Source organism: Apium graveolens, chromosome 5, assembly GCF_009905375.1.
Source record: "Apium graveolens cultivar Ventura chromosome 5, ASM990537v1, whole genome shotgun sequence".
Taxonomy (NCBI): Eukaryota; Viridiplantae; Streptophyta; class Magnoliopsida; order Apiales; family Apiaceae; genus Apium; species Apium graveolens.
In genome coordinates, this window is record NC_133651.1 from 296,875,238 (window position 1) to 296,893,871 (window position 18,634).

The 18,634-nt window shown below is 36.4% G+C and overlaps 1 protein-coding gene across 2 annotated transcripts; it reads left to right on the forward strand.

Annotated features, from left to right (window-relative positions):
- The first annotated feature begins 3,546 nt into the window (after positions 1-3,546).
- Positions 3,547-13,045, forward strand: LOC141659195 (pyruvate, phosphate dikinase, chloroplastic). Of its 2 annotated transcripts, XM_074465970.1 has the most exons (21): positions 3,547-3,693; positions 4,968-5,248; positions 5,820-5,876; positions 6,305-6,538; positions 6,725-6,862; positions 7,027-7,189; positions 7,285-7,520; positions 7,617-7,745; positions 7,886-8,065; positions 8,432-8,569; positions 8,655-8,819; positions 8,898-9,059; positions 9,150-9,239; positions 9,730-9,868; positions 10,184-10,361; positions 10,638-10,767; positions 10,935-11,063; positions 11,202-11,339; positions 11,449-11,526; positions 12,155-12,246; positions 12,718-13,045. In XM_074465970.1, the coding sequence occupies exons 2-21, from the start codon at positions 4,979-4,981 to the stop codon at positions 12,758-12,760; spliced, it is 2,889 nt and encodes a 962-aa protein (XP_074322071.1). In that variant the 5' UTR covers positions 3,547-3,693; positions 4,968-4,978; the 3' UTR covers positions 12,761-13,045. The 2 variants fall into 2 exon arrangements, with proteins under 2 accessions (XP_074322071.1, XP_074322072.1); XM_074465971.1 differs by lacking the exons at positions 3,547-3,693; positions 4,968-5,248 and adding an exon at positions 5,621-5,739.
- Positions 13,046-18,634: the final 5,589 nt, after the last annotated feature.

Here is an 18,634-nt window from a genome sequence, read left to right on the forward strand (position 1 = left end):
AGGAGTGTGTGTATTAGTAGCTTAAAGATATTAAAAAGAGAAAAATAGAAGGGACTTAGTGTTTATATAGGCACAGAGAATTGGAAGGACGTTGGACATGTGGCGTGCTCCTGTTGGACGAAGAAGGAAATGTTGGGAATGGGTGTAGCTGTTTGCGTGTACCCAGGATAAGAGAAAGGGTCATGAGGAATTCAAATCATTTTGAATCTAAAAGTCTTAATTTTTTTTAAGACTCTTTATCTATATAACCGAGATAATTAAATCCTATTTATATATTTTTTTTAAAAAAAAAAAGAAACGTGAGGATAGTTATTGGGTTGGTGAAGAATGAATTATCGGGAAGCTGAACCTAGATTAGGGTGTAGGGATTATACCCGGGCACAATAGTTGTTCAAAAAACGACAACACGTTATATTATTATGTGGGTGATAAGGGATTTAGAAAGGTTAGTTGAACCTCATCTAGGATAATTATTTTTTTAAAAAAATGTGTATGTATAAAGATGAATAGAGTTTCACGCGAGAATTAAAAAGCTAAATAATGCAAAGGTCTTATAAGAGTAACTGACTTGGAAGATTATAGGAAAATGGATGGTATGGCTTCTTAGAGTAAGGGCTCTGGAGAGATAAGTAACTGAAATATAAGGGTAATTCCTAGGTTCATTATTAAATCTAGGTTCACAAAGGTAAAGGGTTGTAAGTACAATTGAGGAGCAGGAGCTCCAAGAAGTAAAACAGGTGGTATTAATTAGTCAAAAGGTTATTCTAGTTCCTCTTGTATTCAATACTGCAAGGAACCGGGGGTAGTTGTTGTGCCCAAAATCTTGCACGAGCTAAATTTAAGGCCCATAAAGGAATTGGGCTCGATTGTTATGGAAAGATATAGGTTTTCAATGAGGTTCTTGGTTCAAAGGATCACGGTTTTGGAGGAACCTGGATCAAGGTGCATGGATCTTGGTTTAACAGTAGCTGACCATGAGGTTTAGTTGGTTGTAAACAGGTCTGTATGGTCATAGAAGGTACATAGATACCTTAGGAATAGGTTCTTGTATGATGGTGAGGTGTTGGAAGCACCTGGAAAGGTAAAAGGATGGTGAAGTGCTGATGCATCAGCATACCTCAGTTAACAGGAATGGCGTACCTCGACTGACAGAGATAGTCTTCAACTAGGACAGTACCTCCTATAATAAAGGAAAACAGTTCTTATCCTCATAGAATGGACGCCCAACAGGATTCTATCATCATAAAACGTGATAAACCTCAATAATTAAGGGATAAATACATAAATTCATGGAAATCATATCTCGGTATTGGATTAATAGAGGATTCTAAGTGTCCAGCCGCACCTGGACACTGAACCTCATCTGGAAATAGTTGGATTAACTGTGTGAGCTAGTTTTGGCTTATCAAAACGTGGATTATTGGCCAAAGAATGAAGTTTAACCCTAGAGAACTACATTAAACTTGATCCCTATATATAGGGTATGTAGGCAATTGGCAAAGGGGTTCGAATATTTCACTTTATGCATATTGGCACGTGTAACCACTGTGATTATTTTCCAAGTACATTTGGCAGGATTCGAGAAGGCATTTCTCAGTCATTTGGCTTGGTTCTTTGTTGACTCGGTTCGTTAATCATACATAATAATAACTTCATTTCTGTTGTTGACCTTCTGTTCAACAGCTGCAGCAGCTTATAATTACCTGAAAATCAAGGGTAATTCAGTTATTCAATCACGATAGATCTGGGGTGTTATAATCAATTTTCGCTCATAACACCTCATGTAATATTATGTCAGTATACACCTAATTTACAATGAATGAAACAAACTTCAATCCTCAGTTGAATATGTTAAGAAGATGATAATTTTTAAGGCTCAAATTAACAATTGGGGAATAGAAGCTAGTGATTTATGTAGATTTAGTAACTTCTGTTACAATATTCGATGATTTATATGATAAAATATTGATGATTTTTTGACATACAAATTAGTATTTTTTTATATAAATTAGTGATTTGAGTTCAGATTTGATAATTAACGGTGGTATATAAAATTTAGGTTGATAAAGTGAGGTGTTTATGATGATATGTGACGATGATTATGATTTGTTGGTGCAAATGATGTAAATTGGGAAGTTTTTATGATTTTAGTTTCGATAGAGATTATGATTCAATAATGATGACATTGATCAAAATAGATAGATTTGAGGTGGTCGTGATCGTGGACATGATAGTTTTAATGGAGAAAGATATTGATTAGATCTTTATAAACGCTGAATTTTAATTATTATTGTAGATGTATAATTTATGATCAATAAATTATTTTACCTTCATAAAAAAAATCAAATGTGAAGCATCAAAGCAAATAACAAAAAGTACAAAATATTTGATTTGTAAAATAAATGGATTAAACTGTAAATATTAAAAATATAGATACCATACCCATTTATTACCAAAATTTTAACATTTAAAATTTAGTAATGATATTGTTTATACACTGTGTGATGAACAAATTATTTATATATAATTTATTATTCTATTATATATTTAATATTTGTTTTATTCATTTATTTATTAGAATAATAATGTAAATATTTAATTATAGATATTGTCATAATCAAACGAATAAGAAAACACATTTAGCATAAAAAGAAAAAAGAAGAATAGGCAAACATTTCTAAGCAAGTTTGTTTTTTTTTTGAAAATTATATCTAAACAAGTTCAACATATTAACTCGATGAATAAACAAAGTCCGAGGCAAAGCAGTGTTGTGAAATGAAATTATGAAGATAAGATAGTGCAGGAGAGCGCCAAGGATTCCACATTTCTCTGTGTCTGATACTCAGCCACGTGGCGTTCCCCTTTTGGACGAAAAGTATATTCTCAAGAACGTATGACTCCCGGTCCCACTTATTACCACCACGGTTTTATAGAAGTGCGATAATAAACTTAAACTTCCTAAACTGTCCTTCTTTAACCTTTTACTATAAACTTGTGTATATATTGCACAATAGCATATGGGTGAAAAAGATAAAAAACCTAAAGTATTTAAAGAAGTAAAAACAAAACCTGTTTTTTTGGGATTCAATTTACGAGCGAAAGAGATGAAGGGGAACTGTATTGAAAAGAAGTAGAAAACTGAATTTGTTTCGCATTTGTTATTATAATTATAAAAAATCTAAATAACAAAAATAAATAAAATTTGTTCAATTTCAAAAAATAATAAAATACTACAATTCTTGACTCCTTGTCATTATATACAAAAAATACATGTAAAATAATAAAATGGAGGGAGTATTATTTGTTCGAATGAGACGTTCATGAATTTGCGTGCCACAACTGCCCATGATTTCATTCATTTCCTATTCAATTAATTATTTTCTCTCAAATAAAACTCAAAATGAAAAAAGTCGTTTCAAAATGAAATAGTACTACTAAGCATAAGGACAAATATATAAAAATAAAAAAGGAGCAGCAGCAAAAAATATAATAAAAATTATATGGAGCAGAAAGCTTTGACCAAAAGGGGGTAGTATGGGAAATTCAGAAGAGTGAGTTAAAGTGAAGTTGAGTTTGAGTTTACAACCTCAAGGGGGGACTATGTATGATTAGTGAAGGGATCACAGCTTCATGCCATAGCCATCTCCTGTGTCATCCAAGAAAGACGATATATATATATATATATATACACAGGTACGCTCTACATTAATGGTGTGTAGATTATTAGTATGTTTTATCATGGGATCATATTCATTTCTACATTTATGATAATTGGTTTACATGTTTGATCATCGTGTACTAATCTCGACTACTTAACTGAATTTGAGCTGGCTACACTCTGACTTAAGCATTTATTATACTCTTCTAATCCTGTTTTTATAGTGCTAATCACACGTGTTTTAACATACACGGACGAGTTTATTTTAAGTTATATTAATTCATGTTGCTTAGTTATTTATTTTAATGTTATATGTACTGTACGTAGATCATCAAATCTACTTTCATACCTCAAACTATGTCGTAGGTTAGTATATACTCTCTCAAATAGTAGCCCATTCTAAAAAATTACGTATATTAAGTAATTTAAAGATGATAAGAAAATTCATTTGTATCCATATCTGTTGTATTATTTGAATATTGTCTCTGTTATAAAAATTACCGACTTAACCGATTTATTACCCGATTAATTATTAAAAAAAATTCTACCGACTTAACCGGTTTAAGCTTAATAGATTTAAAAAAATTATATTTTTCTAAACATATCCAATTAGTATACAGATTAATCATGATTATTCGATTGATCAGTATAAGGTATCTATACATACTAATTATGATTCCCGTTTTTTAGAATACTGAATATAATACGTAAATTTATTGTTGATTTTGAGATATAAATTAGGATATGTGAAATGTGATTGATTTTGAAAAAGTCCTAGAGGGTAGTTGAAAGTCATTTAAAAATTTATAAAATTAAAAATGAACAAGCAATTTGAAACAATTCTATTTCTCAGAACTAGCAGTTTATCTGAGTTGTGCAAATTTCTGGCGCTTCATTAATTTTCAGCACAACTCATCATTCTGTTGAGTTTGCAACTCTGAGAATTCTTGCACAGATCACAACAATTTTATCATTTTTTTATGTAGGAGTACTATATTTTGGCTAATCGAAAAAATATGGTATCTGAATTTTTGGATAATTTTCGATTCTGTATTGCATGAAAAAAATGACCAAATGTAGACGCACAATAAATTTTCTCAAGAAAAAACCTTGAGCATACTAGACGCAAATTTTTTTGATCAGCAGCTAAGTAGATTCAGTTCTCTTACATAGATATTTAAAATAAAATTAAAAAAATCGGTTCCTTTCTTTTCCATATTGGAAAATTTTGTTTGCAGCTAATTAGATAACGTTATGTTGGATAAATATGTTTGAAGAGATTTTTATAAAATTTCTATGGAATCTACAGCATTGAATTAAATGTCTTCATCATACGGCAACAGTTTGCTTTCAAGATGTATGAGAAATACAGGGGATGGGAATACACAAAGATTATTGAAAGAAAAATATGTAGACCAGCAGCAGATTGATAGTCTTAGACCTTTACCTCTTCATGCGAGAAAGTGGTCTAGTCGAGCTCGACTCAGTTGCTGCCACTCGCCAACTAATCGCGAGCCTCCAACTCGAGGTCCAAACCCATCCCAAGCCACTCTCACTCCAATATTAGACCCTGCCAAAGCTACCAAAAAGGTAATTTTTTTCTAGTACACTTTGTAATTCTACTCTAAACTGGAATATTTGTTTTGATAAGCATGGTTCTGAGTAGAATTACTTTTGAACATTTTTTACTATCTGATTAGTTGCCAAAACGATATTTACACTGTTTCAGTGTATTTATTTTAAGTTCCGCGAATTAGTTTGATCCGACTTTGCAAAAATTTTATCATGTATGTAGATAAGAAGCAGTGATTGAACTAGATAAGGATGCATTCAGTATCATCAATACCAATGTATAAGGTTGTTACAGGCATACAGGGGATGGGAATGGTGTTGACACAAGTACATAAGCAGCAGTTATCTTTTACTCTTATTTTGTCCTATTATTGTATCTTCAAGACCAACTGCATGCCTCTATCTCTATATATAAAGTTGTCTAGCATTTTAAAGTTTTAGAGAGCAACCTTCATATTTTATTCATCAACCTAAATCTTGTAAACTTCTTGCTATCAGGAACCATGAAGGTAGTTTATACTTGACTCCTGCAGTTTTTTTTTCTACCTGGTGTTGCTTAAATCTAACTATATGTTTCCTTTTGGTGCAGAGAGTGTTCAAGTTTGGGAAGGGAAATTGTGATGGCAACAAGTCTATGAAGTCCTTGGTAAGTATTATTATACTATTATGAGTTCATTATTTCACTGTAACACTTATATTAATCGTCTTAAACGTTAGGAGTATGGCTTAATATGTACACCGTGCTGTTTAAATATGTCCCTCACTCGAGAGGCCATCCATGGAGACCACAAGTCAAAATCTATGATTTCATGTTAAGTTACCCTCTCTTAAGAAGCTTAAGGTTTACTCTTTGATACCAACTTCCATGACCTGATTCTCAGTTAGTTTTTCCTTTGTTATACCTTTTTTTATTTGTTAACTAATTTTCGTTTATAATTCTGAAACTGTATTTTGAGTTGCACAATGATTACATAAGTATTTTCCTTGGTATTTATAATTATATGCCAGTTTTGGATGTTTTTTATGAATACCACCAGTTTTTGTAACTGTACTGTATTTGTTTAATACTTTTAGCTTGGAGGCAAAGGAGCAAACCTGGCTGAAATGGCAAGCATTGGTTTATCAGTTCCACCAGGCTTCACAATATCAACAGAAGCATGCCAGGAATATCAAAAGAATGGAAAGAGTCTACCAGAAGGACTATGGGAGGAGATACTGGAAGGACTGGAGTTCGTGCAGGAAGACATGGGTGCGTTCCTTGGGGATTCATCTAAACCTCTTCTCCTTTCTGTTCGATCTGGTGCTGCAGTACGTACCTATTACTGTCAGCTATGAAAATTATTTGTTAATAAAATTGCTAGTTGCTAGATAAGTTTGCATGATCGGGAATATTATTGACTACCTTAATGAACTCAGAAGGTTATGTTGCTTTCTCTGTATTACTTCCTTGTCTTAGCTGCTTGTCTTACCGTTTGATACTATTCTCATGTGCAGATTTCAATGCCTGGCATGATGGACACAGTCCTGAATCTAGGACTCAACGATGATGTGGTTGCTGGTTTGGCTTCCAAAAGTGGAGAGCGCTTTGCTTATGATTCATATAGACGTTTTCTTGACATGTTCGGAAATGTTGTATGTGATTTTCTCCCATTTCTATTACACTTTTAAGTTTCTATGTTTCATTTCCGGCTTGGCCAAATGACATAGAATTCCTAATATCTTTTACTATAATCTATTAATAGATTCTGTGAATAAACGTCATCTGAAGTTCTTAATAAATTTCTGTTTGTTGGAAGGTTATGGGAATTCCCCACTCCTCTTTCGAGGAAGAACTAGAAAAATTAAAAGCTTCAAAACGCATTAAGCAAGACACTGATCTAACTGCTACTGATCTTCAAGAACTTGTGGAACAATACAAGAATGTCTACGTAAAAGCTACTGGTGGAAAATTCCCTTCAGGTATCAAGTATGGTCACCAACTTATTATATTCTCTGGAGCAGGAGAGTATATATAGCTTCTAAATTCTGTTCTGCTTGCTTGTATATATGTGCAGATCCAAAGAAACAGATGCAGTTGGCAATAAATGCAGTTTTTGACTCCTGGGACAGTCCGAGGGCAAACAAGTACAGAAGCATTAATCAGATAACTGGATTAAAGGGGACTGCTGTGAATATTCAAACAATGGTGTTTGGGAATATGGGGAACACATCCGGAACAGGTGTTCTCTTCACTAGGAACCCTAGCACGGGTGAGAAGAAGCTCTATGGAGAGTTTCTAATTAATGCTCAGGTCTGAAAGTGCTACATCCACATTTTATATTATATATAAGTACGAGTGTTTACTTATTATGCTTCTATCAGTTGGCTGATAAGCATCTTTGAATAGGGAGAGGATGTGGTTGCTGGAATCAGAACACCAGAAGACTTGGACACCATGAAAAATTGCATGCCTGATGCTTACAAGGAGCTCGTGGAGAATTGCGAAATCTTAGAGCGACAGTATAAAGATATGATGGTAAGTTTGTAACATTTAGAGATCATATTGCTTTTTTACTTTCTCGGTAACTTAGTTGACAATTTATTCAATTTGAACGATATCAATCTCCATAGTTACTGTAGTTGCAAAAATAAGAAATGCTTCTACGTTGATTTCAGGACATAGAATTCACTGTTCAAGAAAATAGGTTGTGGATGCTGCAATGTCGATCTGGAAAACGCACAGGTCAAGGTGCAGTAAAAATTGCGGTAGACATGGTCAATGAAGGACTTGTTGATGCTCGGACTGCAATTAAGATGGTGGAGCCACAGCATCTAGATCAGCTTCTTCACCCACAGGTATAAATTTTGTAAAGGTAGCCTAAACTATATGCAGTGCAGCAAATGATCCATCTACATTAAGCAGCATATGTAACTTTAAGTATCAAACAAAAAGTTAATAAAAAGGAACATTCTGCACTTATGAGATTCTTAACGCCATCAATGTTCTCTTTAAGAAAATGCAAAATCCCTTTCACTGGATCATCAAAAAACTTAAAAATCCTATCTCAATCAATCATCCATGAAACCTGTTAAGTTAACCATATTAATATTTCCTACATAGATTTTCCAATGTTTGGATCTGGTAGGCATATACATTGATCAAAAGAACCTGCCAACTTTGCATATATCTTTGAATTATGTCTTGCTTGTATTTTTATCTAGTTTGAAAATCCTTCGGCTTACAAAGACAAAGTGGTAGCCACGGGATTGCCTGCATCTCCAGGAGCCGCTATAGGGCAAGTAGTGTTTAGTGCCGAAGATGCTGAAGCTTGGCACGCACAAGGAAAAAGTGCCATCTTGGTAAGCTGACACTGGTTCTTATGTTATACAATTTATTATTATTCTTTTTTTAGGTTGGGCTCCTTATATTCAGTAATGATTGCAGGTAAGGACAGAAACTAGTCCAGAAGATGTTGGTGGTATGCACGCTGCTGCAGGGATATTGACTGCTAGAGGGGGAATGACTTCTCATGCAGCTGTTGTAGCTCGTGGCTGGGGCAAATGTTGTGTTTCTGGTTGTGCTGACATCCGTGTGAATGATAGCGAAAAGGTACTCTCTTTTAAGATCTTAATGTGGATTCTACAGTACTTCTAGTACAGTCAGGTTAATGAATTTGTTGTGGTGCAGTCGGTTGTGATTGGAGAAAAGGTGATTTACGAAGGAGACTGGATCTCACTCAATGGTTCTACAGGTGAAGTGATATTGGGTAAACAACCTCTTTCTCCTCCAGCTTTGAGTAGCGATTTAGAGACTTTCATGTCTTGGGCTGATGAAATACGAAAGCTCAAGGTACAGCTGCCAATTATTTCATATCAATATTTTGTTTAACCCAGACCTATCTATGAGAATCTTTAGAAATGACATATGGCTTTGTGAAAGGTTATGGCAAATGCTGACACACCTGAAGATGCATTGGCAGCACGAAAAAATGGTGCTCAAGGAATTGGGCTCTGTAGGACCGAGCACATGGTAAATTTATTTCCTTGTCTTGTAACAATTTTTTAATCTTCCAGTCCGTGTCAAGTGCAGGAGATTTTTACTTTCAAACATATGCTTTATACAAAGTTCAGAACATGAAGAGAAGTAGAATGTATATATTTATGATAAGAGTAGATTTATTACTATTTCTGAATAATATTGTGAATTTTTTTTTTGTTGAGGAATGTACGAAACTTGCACAATAGCATTTCAAGTTTATTACCCTTCTAGAAAGTAATTTATGTGAATTTCAAAAACAGTTGTCTATTGTAACGAATAAAGTCAAAATACATTGCATTTGACGTAGGAGTGGCCTCTCGGAATGTATATGTATGAGTAGAAGTAATTGCGTCTGTCCATTTCGAACACTGAGGGATGGCCTAAATGGTTGTGGCCTTTCTGTATTACCAGTGACAATACTTGTGTTTTATCGATGCATGGTAATAGTAGCTCTTAAATTACTTTCCTTTGGGTTTTGCAGTTCTTTGCTTCTGATGAGAGGATAAAGGCTGTAAGAAAGATGATAATGGCAGTAACACATGAACAGAGAAAGGCAGCCCTCGACCTGTTGTTGCCTTATCAAAGATCCGACTTTGAGGGCATTTTCCGTGCTATGGATGGTACCTATCATTACTAATGGCGATATATTATGTAATAAATATCTAAAATAGCGCCCACAGTAATTAGGGCATCAATCACTACAGCAAAGCCTACATGTTATTAATTGGACCTGTCCAAGGTTTTGGCAAATGAACATTAAGTTTTGCTCATGTGTTCAGAGTTAGCATCTAGTTTACTTGAAAATAGTTACAAGCTACAACAAAGTCATGATTGAGTCTAAAGCAATTGTATTATTCTCTACTACATGCTGAGCTGGTGAATCATTTTGTGTTTTACTTGTTTCATGAATTTATAATAGTTTATCCACATCTCAGGTCTTCCGGTGACAATCAGACTTTTGGACCCTCCACTTCATGAATTTCTACCAGAAGGTGACCTAGAACAGATCGTTGGCGAACTTACTAGCGAGACTGGAATGAGTGAAGATGAAGTTTACTCGAGGATTGAGAAATTATCAGAAGTGAATCCTATGCTTGGCTTCCGTGGATGCAGGTCCTGTTATCTTTCTCTTAAGCTTCTTAATCAAATTTTCATCAAACAATTACTCTCTCAACGAGTCAACCTATTTAGACTATTACAGAATTCCTAGGCATGATTTCATGGCTTTTATAATTAGGCTGTCGTATATGACACTTCAATCCATCCGATTACAATTTCTAGTGATGCATGAATTTCTGAAAGCAATTAAGCAAGCTAATCTTTTGGTAGTCAAAAAAGTTTAAATAAATCATAACTTCTGATATTGAATCTTAAATCATATATAAACAGGCTAGGGATTTCTTACCCGGAGCTGACAGAAATGCAAGTGCGAGCAATCTTTCAGGCTTCTTTGTCTCTGAGCAACCAGGGATTTACAGTCTTTCCAGAGATAATGGTTCCCCTTGTTGGGACTCCTCAGGCATGAGTCTTCCTTTCATAATTCATCTTGGGTTGGCTTCATATCGTAATTGCATGCTAGTTGATTATGCTATTTAACAATAATATTCCCCTGTCATGCCATCTTTCCTCTGTTTCTCCTATTTTCAAACCTCAAAGCCCACAATATACTGCTCTGGTGAATTGCAGGAACTGAGACATCAAGTGAATTTAGTTCACACTGTCGCAAAAACGGTTTTCGCAGAGATGGGCTCCTCCTTGAGCTACAAGGTGGGAACCATGATAGAGATTCCTAGAGCTGCTCTTGTTGCAGATGAGGTCAGTTAAAATGACATGCTAGTAATTGGTTTTGATATCTGACGTTCTCAACTTTAATGGCTTACAAACGAAACTGTTTTATGTAAGTAGTACTTCCCATCGCTTATATGACTTATATACTCCAAAAATTGATTATAGATAGCAACGGAGGCAGAGTTCTTCTCCTTTGGGACAAATGACCTCACACAGATGACATTTGGTTATAGTAGAGATGACGTTGGCAAATTTCTTCCCATTTACCTAGCCCAAGGCATTCTCCAAAGTGATCCATTTGAGGTTAGTAATCAAGCATGAGGTCTCATTAGACTTTCGCTTATTGAAGTCACTGAACTACTGCGATCAACTTAACTATGACTTAATACAATAATTGAAAGCATTGCCTCAGGTACTAGACCAGAAAGGTGTTGGTCAACTTATCAAAATGGCAACGGAACGAGGCCGAGCAGCTAGGCCGAACTTGAAGGTGACTGCAATTTTTATATTTATACTTCATGAAAGTACTTGCACTAAGTCTATCTTGGAACTTCATACAGTGAAAAAATTTTATTATCAAAAAATCCTTTTTGCAATTTTTTTTTCAATTTATTAAGAAATTCAAATTTGCATCGGCATGTTGCCACTTTGCCGTCAGGAGTCCAATCATGCCTTCTTAGACCAATATGACAATATCTGATTATGCTTTCCAGCATAAACTTTGATGTACATGTAAATTGCTTTGAGCTCCCCTAAAGTACCTAACTACTGAAGTTCCACAAATGTAATTAAGATCAACATATAAAAAAACTCACCTCGGAATTAAATGGTAGATGAATCGGAAATCTTGATTATGCATACCTCAACAATGATGGGTCATCGGAATTATGCACTAGATAGAGTCAATCCTTGGTATGTCCCAACTGAATGCATAGCACACTGTAGATCTGTATCATTCCTGACTCCTGTATACGGTTACAGTACTGCAGTAATAATAATTATTCTCATTACCTTGAAATAAGAGAGTAAAAGTATTACCAAGGAATCAGTAATGTGTAAATTTAAGTTTATTGTTTGTTGTGATCTAAATAAAAGGGTGATATGACGATGACAAACAGGTTGGAATATGTGGAGAACATGGCGGAGAGCCATCTTCTGTTGCATTCTTTGCACAGGCTGGGCTGGACTATGTTTCATGTTCTCCGTTCAGGTAAAATAACTCTATTACTGTATTGGCAATGCAAATATGCAACCGACTTTTAGCTGCTAAATACCTTCTTTACACTCCCTATGGTTAATAATAACCAGAGGGGGCGCAGGGTAAATCGTCATATAGGGCCCTGAAAATATTATATATAATATTTTCAAACGACTATGTCACAACAAAGCTAAATGGGCTTGTTTTGATGGCAATCGAAATTAAACTTTTTGATGAAGTGGATATCGAAAGTGTCTTAGATGATATTGTCACAAAATATGCGAGAAGAGCATCTTTTTAAAGTGAATTTGGCGGAATATATAATGTATTTGATAGTTCATTTTATTTGTCAAAAAATATCTCTTTTTAGATTTATATAAAAATAAAATAAAGGCCCAATTTTACGATATCGCACAAGACAAGGCTCCCGCAGATTGTTTTGCCCCGGCCCTAATAGTAATATCTGAAATATGTTGAATGCAGGGTACCTATTGCTAGGCTAGCTGCAGCCCAAGTAGCTGTTTAAGAAGCAAGGGTTTGCAGTCTGGAGCTGGGACTGAACTCTATGATCCTCGTCGAGAATCTTGATCAGTTGTATATAAATAATCACTCGCTCGCACATATATCATATATATACACATCATGTTGGGTAGAAAAGAAGTAAGAAAACTTATCCTAATATTTACAAGCAGAGGATTGTGCATGGATGTAAATTAGTTTCATTCCTCAATAATGCTAACTGTACTATTGCTTTGTACATGTACGTATGTCCTCTTAATCCGGAATAAATTCAACTGCTGTCTTCCTCTAAGTGTAATATTCCTTACTAGAGTATGAAAATTTTCTGTTACATTCTTAAAGTAATACCGCTACTTAAAATGTGAATATAATTCAAAAGTTCAGCTTAAAAAACTGACTTGCTGTCTCAGGACTGTTTAGTAGATGTGAATATTGGTTCAATATGAATATCCAATACCTCTTCCGCCGTCTAGTTCTGTTGAAGTATCATATTAACAGCTGCAACCTAGATTAATATAGTTGAGTTCTAAGTGGTTAGTGGCAAGTGGTTCAGTAGTTTTACCATTAAATAGCATATATTTTGAGTAGAAGTTTTCATCTATAAAATAGTTCATCCAGAAACTTAAGCGAAATAGGTAAAGTAGAGGATATTAATTGCTGTGTTTATTATTAGGGTTTAGGGTTCGTGAGTTTCGAGACTCGATTTGACTGTTCTTGTGTCTCGTGACTCGATTTGCCGTAACAAAATGCTTACGTATCTTGCTGATTGCCAAAGATCAAGTCAAAGTCAAAAAACGTAGTTCTGATCTGTGGGGTGAGACCATTTTTATAGATTTTGGGAGTTCTGGAATTGGACTAGGGTTAGGAGACTTGGTGGGCAAGTCTCTGAATTAGAATGGACTTTGGAGTCCTAGGAGGTAGAAAACTGATTCCTTATCCATGAGGTTCCTTGGAGATCAATCTTCAAGGAATTGTATTCTTAACTGGACTTTATTTATCAGCTGATTTATCCCTTATTAATTAATTACGAAATTAATTAATATTCAGGGTTTTGGGCCCTTTCTAATGGGCATAGCTGCGATATTAATTACGCAATCATGATTTATTTTATTCCCTAACATTTGCCCCCCAACTTCTGGGAAACCATAAAAAGATTTCGCAGAAGTTAAGTTCACTCATTCCCTTACAGGGTATCGTTTTTGCGTAAAGTGTGAAGCAACCTACACATTTACAACGATTTGCCTTGTACATGGCTTCAGGGATATTTTGGAATCTCCCTATCACTTTTATTTACCTTTGTTCCTATTCTTTAGGAATTTTCAAGTATTTTTCCTTTAATTTATGGGTTTTACAGGAATTTTTCTTTAATTTTCAGAATACATTCATAATTTTTAGGAATTTTTCAAGGAATTCCCTTAATTTACAGGATTTATTCCTAATTTCTAGGATTTTTCCTTAATTTATAAGAATTTTCCCTTAATTTATAGGAATTTTCCCTTCATTCTGGGATTTTTTTTCAGAATTTATCCTTAATTTATGGGCTTATTCTTAATTTTCCAGGAATTTCCAGTAATTTTCCAAAATTTCTGGAAATTATTCCTTGATTTCCAAAAAACATTCATAATTTTCTGATATTTTCTTGAATTTTTGAATTTTTTCTCTCCTTTCTCTTTTTTAAAACCCATTTTCGACCAGGAATCCCTTCGGCCAGGATCCTGGTCGAATAAGCCTTCCCTTTGCTCTGGTCGACAGCTATTTCGATCAGAAACTTTCGACCAGGACTCATGACCTATTTCGGTCAGGATTTTGTCCTTGGTCCTTCAGTTCTGATCGAATAAAGGCCCCCCTTCCTGATCGTGGTTATTTCGTTCAGAAGTCCTTGACCAGGAATCCTGATCGAATTTCAGTCAGGATTCTGGGGTGCTCTAATGTTTCTGACCGAATAACGGGCCTTAATTTCCTGATCATGGTGTTGTTCGACCAAGAACCTGTCCAGAATTCTATTCGAAATTTAATATTAACTTCTAACTTATTTATATGTTTTATTTCGGACTTGGGCCTTACTGGGCCTTCATTCTTTTGGGCCCTTTGCGGGGCTTTCCAGGTTTTTTTTTATTTTTCAGAACTTGGGCCCATGACTTGGGTTGGGCCTTTGCTTTCAAATCCAAATTCCAGAGCATTCTGGAATTCTGAAGCATCTTCTATATTTATCAATTTTATTTCCAGATTTTTCTAGAACCTTTTGATTTTTGGGCCCAAATGGGCTTTTTTCAGGCCCAATTGTTGGTTGGTGAGGCTATATAAGAGTGGGGGGGTGATTTCATTCACACTTCTCATTTCCCATTTCACATTCCTCACCTCTCAAACACTCCTCTCCCTTCTAGAAGTTTTCTGGTGATCTTCCTAGCCTTTTCCGACCTTCTTCTTCTCCTTCCAGGGTTTCAAGTTCTTCTCCTCCATCAATGGCAGACAAGAGTTCTGAGAGAGCGGCTAAGATCGCTTCTGCTTCAAAACGAGGTAACGATATCAAAATCCACTCTTCTTATATGTCATTGTTAGACATGATTAACACTAAGGGGGATAAATACCCGTCCAATGCTCATCTAGATTCATTCGATTATTGTAACAAATGGTATAATATAGATTTTGATAAAATGAACGCACTTTATAACGTTCGTCCCCCTCTTAGACTAGTTCCTGCTGATGGTGGTGATCGTACTTGCCACTGGAAGCCCGACACTCTATTTATTTATACAGACGCCCTTATTCCTGGGCTTATGTTTCCTTTCCATGATTTCATTCATGTCTTACTAGCAGATTTACAAATTAGTCCTTGTCAGCTTCCTCCTAATGCTTGGGGAAACATTCTATGTTTCATGGTCTTGTGTCTTAGGGGCAGTTTCCCTTTGTCAGTAGCAGTCTTTAGGAAAATCTTTCAGTGTTACAATAGTTCTCAAAACACTTGTGGTTGGGTCTATATTAGATAAAGACCCAAATATAAACACATATTTAACAGTGCTTCCATCCCTGATAATAACCAAAACTGGACGAGTAGTTTTGTGGGGTCAGGTGGGAGAATGGAGACTATTATTTATAATGAGCGATGGTAGCCTCAAATCCATTCACCTAACCCCCGATGAGACTATTATTTATAATGAGCTCACCCAGGATGAAGGTACCACCCCCAGCTGGACTTTATTAGAGGAGTTTTCCCTGATCCATGTGGGGTTTTCCTCAGTTTCTGCACAGGGTATTTTTCTTCCCTTCTTGTTTTAACTTTCTTTCATGCATTATTGACACCACTTATTGTTGTTTCTCTTTTATCTTTGCAGCTGCTAAGGAAATCAATGAGGATAACGTGCCTGTCGTTGAAGAAACTGCGAGGATGAAGAAGGCTCGACTCGCAGGGTTGGACACCCGAGGAAAGCCTTTGGAGCCTAGCTTCTTGAGGAAGCACAAGGAGCCTATGGTGGAGGCTTCTTCAGGGGGAACTGAAGCCCCAAATGTCCCTGTTTCTGCTGCTGCTCCCACTTCTGTTGCCACTGGTGTTTTCCAGCCTCTCTGGGGGTTCCGTCGTGGGGATACCGTGGTTGGATCCACGAAATATGCGTGGGATTGGTCCTACCACGGTGTGACCCCCAAGGACTTTACTGACATTGTGGCTGGCCCAGACTTGGAGGGGATAAACTCATGGGTGCTCAGTCCTTGGCCTCAGTATGATCCTTTCTTAAAATCCTACTCTTTTTTTATATACTCGTAGCATTCACTTGCCTTACATCTTTATTTATTGTTTTGTTCCAGTCTAATGCTTATTTCCAAGGGGCTGTGAGGCAAGCCGAGTCATGAAAAAAGGCTTCGGATAACGCTGACAACGCCCTCAGGAGGCAGCAGAGAAAGTACGCTTTCCTGGAGAGAAAGATGAAGCGCAAGGAGGAGGAGCTAGGAGAGGCTAACGTTGAATTGGTCATTCTGAGGGCCGAGAAAGACAGAGCAATTGATTCCTATCTGGACTCGGAGGAGTTTACTCAGTTCATGAGGGTGAGGGATGATACGGTGTTCCCTAGCTTTTTCAGGACTGGTTGGGGCACGGCCCTTGGGACCGTGAACGAGGCTTGTCCCAATATTAACCCAACGGACTATGTGTGCCCTGACGACGAGGCTTTACTACAGAGGTTTCGAACCCGAGTAGTTATCTCAGATCGTACTCCTCAAGACCCACTTCTTCCTCCTCCTGAGTCATCTTCTCAGCCTTTAGCAGATGATCATAGCTCTTATTCCTCCGAGACCGAGAATACTGAGACATCTAGTGAGAGTGGCTGGGATGATGATATGGATGCCGAGGGGACCTCCGCTCCTTAGAGTTTTATTAGCCCTGCGTGGCTTATTTATCTTATTTTGTTCTTGACAATCTTATTTATCGAACTTTGTATTGCTTATTTGAATCTGGTTTATTTATCAAACTTTATGTTCGAATCTGGTTTATTCATCAAACTTTATGCTTTTATCTCATGCATTTAGTTTACTTGTCATGCCATAGGGATTTTAAACATATTTCAGAAACTTTATAAATTTCATAAAGTTTTGGGACTCATCCCTTACACAAGTCTTAATAAACCTCAAACTTGAAAGAGTAGCCTTATAAAACTAAAACATGAAATCCTAAGCAAGCAAAGTTTTAAGGTGCTTTTCAACCTACTCGTCATCTTGACAAGTGAGATTCGTGCTTAACCATTTTAGACATAGTAAATCTTCAGGTTTTGTGCGTGCCAGGTTCTTGGGACTTCAAAACCATCCATAGTCTCCAGCTTGTAGGTTCCTCTTCCTTGAACGCTTTTGACCTTGTATGGCCCTTCCCAATTTGGGGCAAGCTTTCCCTTCTGTCCAACGCCGGAAGCTTCTACCTTCCTCAGAACGAAGTCTTCTTTCTTGAAAAACCTTTCTTTTACCCTCAAGTTGTAGTAAAAAGAAGCTTTTTTCTGATATTCCACTATCTTGGCATGTGCCTCATCCCGTACCTCATCAATTAGATCCATGGCTAGCCTTTGTCCTTCCTCATTTTCCCCAGCGTTATATGCTTGGATCCTGGGAGACGAGTGTGATATTTCCACAGGAACAACTGCTTCTGCCCCATATGCTAACATGAAGGGAGTTGCTCCAGTTGTGACTATACAAGTAGTCCTATAAGCCCACAGTATCGGGAATATTTCATCCACCCAATTATTCCTTAATTTCTCGATCCTCTTTTTCAGTCCATCCAGGATTATACGATTCGCCACTTCCGCTTGCCCATTGGCTTGTGGGTGAGCTACGGAGGTAATTCGCAACTCAATATCATTCTCCTCGCAATACTTTTTGAATTCCTCATTGTTGAATTGTGTTCCATTGTCGGTAACCAGGATACAGGGGATTCCATATCGGCACATGATATTTTCCCACAGGAATTGTGCAACCTTCTTAGTTGTGATCTTACCCAGAGGTTTGGCTTCAATCCACTTGGTAAAATAATCTCTGGCTATAATCAAGAACTTCCTTTGAGCTGTGGCCATGGGAAAGGGCCCAAGTATATCCATTCCCCACATAGCAAAAGGGATTGGAGAATTAATGGAAGTTAGCATCTCAGGAGGTTGTCGAATAACCGGTGCATGTTTCTGACAACGTTCACACTTCCTCACATAATCTTTGGCATTGGCCATCATCTCTGGCCAATAAAAAAATAAATGGGTTATCTTATGAGCCAGTGCTCTGCCCCAGGTGTTGCCCACAGATACCTTCGTGTACTTCTTCAAGAGCCAAACATGCCTTATCAGGTCTCAGACATCTTAAGTAAGGAACCACATAAGATCTTTTGTACAAAATTCCATCGATCAAGGAGTATCTCAGT